At 46.2% G+C, this 7,425-nt stretch overlaps 1 protein-coding gene across 1 annotated transcript; it reads right to left on the bottom strand.

Annotated features, from left to right (window-relative positions):
• Nucleotides 1-4,318: 4,318 nt before the first annotated feature.
• Nucleotides 4,319-5,730, bottom strand: LOC132018846 (lysine-specific demethylase 4D-like). The gene is made up of 2 exons (XM_059401636.1): nt 4,529-5,730; nt 4,319-4,397 (listed from the first exon to the last, which is right to left on the bottom strand). The coding sequence occupies exons 1-2, from the start codon at nt 5,728-5,730 to the stop codon at nt 4,319-4,321; spliced, it is 1,281 nt and encodes a 426-aa protein (XP_059257619.1).
• Nucleotides 5,731-7,425: the final 1,695 nt, after the last annotated feature.

Below are 7,425 nucleotides of genomic sequence, written 5' to 3'. Positions count from 1 at the left end.
TCCATAAAAATGGTCATATAACTTTCATTCTTGGAACTGTTAATAAGGTAAGTTATATTACCACATTTTTTAAAAATTTTAAACCAACATTACCTTCCTGCAATAAGCCCCACTTAGTCATTACATTATTTTTATAATGTAGTTACCTTGTCTTAACTAATTTTAATTTAAAGCTTTTGCATGGATGTTCATAAAGAACATTTGCCTATTATTTGCTCTCATTATTAGGTTTTACTATAATTTATTAGGTTTTTCTATCAATGTTGTGCTTGCTTTAAAACTTTGAATTTTGGGGGGCATCTGCTTGAGAATTCTTTCCCTTTCCCTCTGTACCCCCTTTCACATGCTCTCTCTTTCTAAAATAAAAAGCAAAAACAAAAAAACTAGAAATTAATTTTTTAGAAATGAAATTAATGTCTCACCACCTGAGCCAAAACCAAGAGTCAGATGCCCAACTGACTGAGCCACCTAGGCACCCCTAATTTTTAGGGTTATTGTGTGATAGTCACACAATAATGATAAGGGTTTTTTCATACTTTGTTTTTGTAATTATTGATGCTTTTTTTCACCCTAATATATTGTCAATTTTTGTGATTGATCCAATGGCACTTGACAAAAGCAAGTGTTCCCTATTGTCAGGTACGTAAGTTCTGCCTATTGATAATGCTGTTTAAGTTTTTGACATTCTATGTCTGTCCATTTTTTCTGTCTTGCACTAGGTTAGGTAAAGGGGGTTCTGTCCACCCAATTGTGATGTGTGTCCCAGTTTCCCCACACCAGCACCACTGCCAATTCTGAAAATACCAGCAGGTTATACAAGAACTCAACTCAATTCTGAAACTGTTAGGAGTCAGGTGCATAGGTAGGTAGTTGGGGCCAAGGTCCCCAGCAAGGAAATATAGAGTCAGGACAGCTAAGATAAAACAGCACTGACGTCCTGTTTTGCAGCTTAGACAGATCCCTACTGACATTCTGCTTTGCAGCCTTTGCACAAATGACTTCTGTAAAACCTCCTAAAATAAGACAATTAACTGCAAAACCATTTGTTAAAAATCACAGGTAAGGGGCAGGTAAGACATAAGCCCCCACATGGCAGCAAAAAAGAACCATCAGCACATGGACTAAAAACCCAATAAGTACAGTTACATGACCAAAGCCCTGATTGGCACGACTCAGCACTCCCTGATTGCTTAAGAAAGTTCTGCAAAAGAGCTCATTAAAAACCCCCAAACTTAGAAACTCTGGGGACAACCCATTTGGGACCCCTCCTTCTCCAGAAGCTTTGTACTCTTGCTCAATAAACCTTGCTTTGCTGCCTACCACTCTCCACCTGGTCTTCCTCTTATTCTTCAAAGGAGCACGACCAAGAACTATGGGCACTAGGGGGACACAAATCCTGTAACAAAACTATCTACCTGGAGATAGTATCAGGTGCTACAAGTGACGGTGTCAAGACTGCTGTACCCCCTGCATTTCCCCCCCCATCTTGCCCACCCCCCCTTCAGCACTTGCCTGTACTTCTGACCAACTAGCTAAAAATCCCTCGACCCCTTCTTCTGGCTTGATTAATTTGTTAGAATAGCTCACAGAATGCGGAAAACATTTTATTTCCTAAGTCACCTGTTTTTTAATAAAATGATAGGACTCAGGAACAGCTGGATAGAAAAGATGCCTAGGACAAGGTAGAGGGAAGGGGTGCAGAGCGTCCTGGCCCTCTCCAAGCACCCCAATGTATTCACCAACTCAGAAGCTCTCCAAACCGGTGGTTTCATCGCCTAGATCTGATCGGTTAAATCATTGGCCGTTGGCAATTGATTCAACCTCCAGGCTCTCATCCCCTTGCTGGAGGTCAAGGACGTGGGACTGAAAGTTCTAACCCTCTGGTTTCTCTGGTGAGTCACATTTAGGTGACCTACAGGCATTGCAAAACTCACATTGCTAATGTAACAAAAGACACTTTTATTGTTCTTATTTCTTATGAGATTCTAAGGGTTTTAGGAGCTCTATGCCAGAAATGGGGATAAAGGCCAATGTCTATTTCTTGTTACAAATCACAATATCACATAAAGTGACAAGTTCTCCTATTTTGATGTGATTCTTTCAACTTGTTCTGTTTTAAAATCTGCTTTTCATCTAAAGAATAATTTATAGTTTGTCAAAGTTGCATGGACTTTCATGATGGCTCTATGTACTTGGTGAAATTTAGCCATTGGTGTTATGAAAAACCTTTCTATGTTCCTTTTAGTCTCCATTCTGGCGTGTCTGATATTAAGACCCAAGACACCTGCTCTCTGCTTGTATTTTGTGTGGCATCGTTTTGCTTGTTCTTTTTAATTATTCTGAATCACTCTGTGTTCAGACTGTTAAAAAACTGAGGCATGTAAAAAATTTTTAGAGTTTATTTGAGCAGAAATCAATTCAAATCAGGCAGCATCCAATCTAGCAGATAGATAGGAACTCCAAGATGAAAGGCTTTCATAGGCAGAAGGGAACAGGAACAAAGAAGTCATAGTAGGCCAAAAACTGGGCTGAGTACAGCAGGGTTACTTAAAGGATGGGGGGAGGGAGCCAGGGTGGCTCAGTCAGTTCGGTGTCTGCCTTTGGCTTGGGTCATGGTCCCTGGGGTCCTGGAATAGGGTCCTGCATCAGGATCCCTGATTGACGGGAGGCCAGCTTTTCCTTCTCCCTGTTCCCCCTGCTTATGTTCCCTCTCTGTCTCCCTCTGTCAAATAAAAATTTAAAAAATTAAAAATTAAAAAAAAAAAAAAGGATAGGGGGAAACTAGCAGGCAGATACCCACACTAGTACTGGCCAGGCAATTCCTGATAAGCTGGTTTAAACTCCATTGCTGAGAGAGCTTAAACTTACAGTTAAGTCTCTCTTTTGTGACATGGGGCTTATCACAAGACACTTCATTTTGGACCTGTTGTCTTGTTTTAAATACATTTTATTTTATTTTTATTGTATTTATTTATTTTGACAGAGAGAGATCATAAGCAGGCAGAGAGAGAGAGGGAAGCAGGCTCCTCACCGAGCAGAGAGCCTGACCCGGGACTCAATCCCAGGACCCTGAGATCATGACCTGAGCTGAAGGTAGAGGCTTAACCCACTGAGCCACACAGGCACCCCTTAAATACATTGTAAAAATCTATTTTAAGAATTTTAACCTTTCTTTGCTTTGCAGATACACAGTATAGATAACAACTTTAAGAAACATCAATAAAGTTAAAAACATCCCTGAGGTGGAATTGGCTGACAGACTCAATGCGCTCTGGTTTCAGCCTGAGCAGTGGCCTGAAAGGTGGGGTGTATCAGAGCTGCCGAAGCAGAAGAAGCTTCTGGGGCTCAGTTGTGGCTGTGGCAATGTCCAGGGGCAGCCAGGATCAGTGACTTAGAGGCCCAGATGTAATATGAGGATGGAGGGGCTCGGTCAGATTCTCAGCAACATCCAGTGTTGCCTCGAATTACTGCAGGGCAGATATCCTGGGGGGGGGGACCTCAGAAACAAGCAGCGTTCATGGCATCTAGGCCAAGGCAGAGTCCAAAGACCTTTTGGTCTTCAGGGGTGAGCTGAGATTCCCTGAGAAGTACTACAGCATTCTGTGGGCAGCTGTTGGGAGCCACTCACTGGGAGTCCTGGCTGTCCAAGCGGGAAAAAGTCTCTGGCAACTTTGGTAACCTCTCTTTTCTAGAAGACAAAGCCCCTCTACTGGGATAGGCCCAGCCTACACTTTCCCAGGTTGACAGTCAGATGCAGCTATATTGGGCAAAGTCTTCAAAAGTCAACAGCTCAAAGGCTGAAGATCTTCCATCAGGCCTGAACAAATCCCAGGATTCAAAGAGCGCAGCTGCCCTTGGCTTTAATCCCAGAGGATCAGAATCCGGGACGGAAGAGACGCTGGCAGCTGGAACTGGCGTTGGATTCATAGAGGCATAAGTGTGGTCCATCATTACCAACCTCGAGAGGGTTAGAGGGGCCCTCCAGTGCCCATCAGCGTTCCTGGGGAATGTTTTCTGCGTTCTGGCGACATCAGGAAGAGCGAGGGGAATACTGTCAGAGAAGCTGACTCTAATATTGTCCAGGGATAGCAGGCACGGGCCAGGGTGCATCTGATAATCAGGATCCAATGGGGGCCCTAAGGGTTGAAGATCAGGGGCACAGGAGCACCCAGAAGCCTGAGCGTAAAACCGGAATCCAAGGCTCAGTGGTGCTGCCTTGTCCACCCAGCCTCCATCCACAGGAAAGGGCTGAGCCTCCGAGTATGGAGCTGGGTACCCCGCTCCCCCCAAGACGCGCCTCTTGGCCCGGGCTTGGAGGCTAGGCCCCTGAGCCCCCTGAGCCCCCTGTTCCCGAGGACGACGACCAGGACCACACCTGCCAGGGGAGGGCCGGGGACCTGGGGCACAGGGAGTGGGGGGCTGTGGCCCAGTGGGGCCAGGCTCCCCGGAGGGGCGGGCGGGGACAGCCCCGCACTGGGCAGCAGAGGAAGAACTATGGGCGGGTAAGGGGTGCGGGGAGGCCTGGCACGGAGCCAGGCGGCGGCGCCGGCGGCGGGGGCTCCAGCCAGCCGCCCCGGGTCGCGGGGCCCGTGGGGCCCGGCGCGGTGGCAGGTGCCGCAGGCTCCACGTGCCTCTCCCGGGGCCGCGCACCTCCCGCCAGGCGCTCAGCTCCAGACCGCCGGGCGCCACGGGCTCCGTGTGGTCCACGGCAGCCCGGTCCTGCCCGCGCTTCCACAGCTCATAGCGCTCGGGCTGCAGGATGCGCACGAAGGCGTCCATGGAAAAGGTGACCCTGGCCTCCCCGCAGCTGCACTGGGAGGCCACCTTGCCGTAATCGATCCAGCGCGGGGTGGCGAAGTTGATGGCTTCCGCGCAGTTGAAGCCGTGGTTGAAGCCAGAGTGGTAGCCATAGGGAAAGGTCACCATGAACTCGCCCGCCTCCTGCGTGATCCGACTGAACGGAATCCCGTTGTCCTTGAGCACCGTGGGCGAGATGAGAGCCACCTTGTGCCGCAGGAAGGCCTCGCAGGCGCGGGCGCTGCCCGGGAAGAGCTCCTTGGCCAGGCGTTCCAGGCGCTGGCCGTGCTCCGGGGGCACCGCGTACCAAGTCTTGGGCTCCCCGAAGTGCAGGTAGTTGATGCTGTACAGGTCCATGTCCTCCGTGTGCCAGGCGAACGTGGTCTTCCACATGCCGAAGTACAGGTAGGGGGTGTTCACGCCCTCGATCACCACACCACACTCCTGCTCCAGCAGGTCCTGGATGGTTCCCAGGTGTCCCAGGTTCCACTCTTTGGTGTTTTCGTCGAACAAGGAGCCGCTGATGTCAGCGCCATAGATGGGAGAATTATAGAGACGAGTCTTCCAGTATTTTCGCTCCAAATCCTCAAACCCCGAGTGTGGTGGAGTCTGATACTTCCCGCTGTTTGCCAGACGGCGGTACTCGCCCACTGTCATGGCTTTCTTCTTTTTATGGTATTGAGTAAACACACCTGCCTGCCCGGAGACCACCTGCTGGAGGGGAGTTGCAATTAGGATGTCACTGATGTCGTCATAGGTCGGCCTGGCCCTCCATTCCTTGGGTGGAATCACCTTGGCGAGGCCTGCTCGGTGTGCACCCTGGGATTCCATGTAAGCAATGTATTTATTGAAATCTTTAAATTCCTCCGCGGTTGGGCAGAAGGTCATGACAGCACAACTTGCCTTCTGGGGACCACAGTGGTTAGACTTCATGGCAGCAGAAAGTCTCCTCAAGAACGTTTAAAAGCTAATTCTAAAAAAAGCAAACAGAATGTTTGAAAACAGATGACAAAAGAAACACCAATTTTGCAACAATTAGAAGAAAATTGGTACAGAAGTGCTAATTTCAAAGTTGGAAAGGCAGTGCAAAAATTGCACTGTTGGCCGAAGTGTCTATTGGTGTAGCCCCTATGGAAAACAGTGTGGAGGTTCCTCAAAGATGAAATAGAGCTAACACATGGACCTAGCAATCCCACTTCCCAGTATATACCCAAAGGAAATGAAAGCAGAGTACCAAAGAGAGATCTGTTCCCCCATGCTTATTGCAACATTATTCACAATGGCCAAGATATGGAAGCAATCCAAGCATCCACGCATAGATGAATGGATAAAGAAGTGGTATATATATACAATGGGATCTCATTCCACCATAAAAAGGAGTGAGATCTTGTGGTTTGCAGCAACATTAATGGACCTGAAGAGTATAATGGTAAGTGAAATAAGTCAGACAAAGACAAAGACCCTATAATTTCACTTATATGTGGAATTTAAGAAACAAAACAAAAGAACAAACAAAAAAGAAGCAAACGAAAAGATAGACTCTTAAATACAGAGAACAAACTGAGGGTTGCGAGGGGGTGGGGGGATGGGTGAAACAGTTGAGGTGATTTAGAGTACATTTATCGTGATGAGCACTGAGTAATGTATAGCATTGTTGAATCACTATATGATACACCTGAAACCAATATAGCTCTGAATGTTAATTAAACTCCAATAAAAATAATTCTCAACTTCTCTATTAACAAGAAAGGTGTGATATGTGTGTGTGTGTATATATATACATGTGTGTGTATATATACATATGTATATATGTGTGTATATGTATATATATATGTGTGTATATATATATATATGCGTGTGTGTGTATACACACACACACACACAAGGGAATATCATTCATCTTTCAGGAGAAAGATGGAGATCCTACCATTTGGGACAACATAGACCTTGAGAGCATGATGCTAAGTGAGGTAAACCAGATAGAGAAAGACAAATACTGCATGTTATCCCTTATACATGGAATCTTGAAAAAAAAGTTTTTTTAAGTTGAAACAGAAACAGAGTGGAAAAGTCATTGGGAGGGGCTGGGAGTAATAGGAAGAGGTTGGTAAAAGACAGTAAGTTGAGAATGTTCTGAGGATCTAATGTAAAACACAATGACTATCCTTGATAAACTGGGCTGAAATTTTATGAGAGTAGAACTTAAATGTTCTCACCAAAATATACAAAATAAAAAAGTAAATACTCGACGTAACTGAGGGACCCCTCAGTTTGTTTTCTGAGGCTATGAGCATAACCTTGAAGCTAAACCCAGAAGGGCCAACATTGGATAAGCACTCTATAGGGTAAATGATATCTAGGGCAAAAGTTGCAAAAACCTTAAACAAAATTTTATCAAATTTTTACCACAATAGGGCATTAAAAGAATAACACACCGTGATAAATTATTGCAAGGATGCTTTAAAAACTAACAGTTTTGGGGACCCTGGGTTGCTCAGTCAGTTAAGCAATGGATTCTTGATTTCTGCTCAGGTCATGATCTCGGGGTCCAGGGATAGACCCCTGCATCAGGCTCCACGATCAATAGCGGAGGTTGCTTATCCCTCTCCCACCCCTATTTGTGCACTC

Source organism: Mustela nigripes, chromosome 1 (assembly GCF_022355385.1).
Source record: "Mustela nigripes isolate SB6536 chromosome 1, MUSNIG.SB6536, whole genome shotgun sequence".
In the NCBI taxonomy this organism is placed as follows: domain Eukaryota; kingdom Metazoa; phylum Chordata; class Mammalia; order Carnivora; family Mustelidae; genus Mustela; species Mustela nigripes.
The sequence above is the reverse complement of the archived record's forward strand: the minus strand, read 5'-3'. Positions and strand labels throughout refer to the sequence as shown.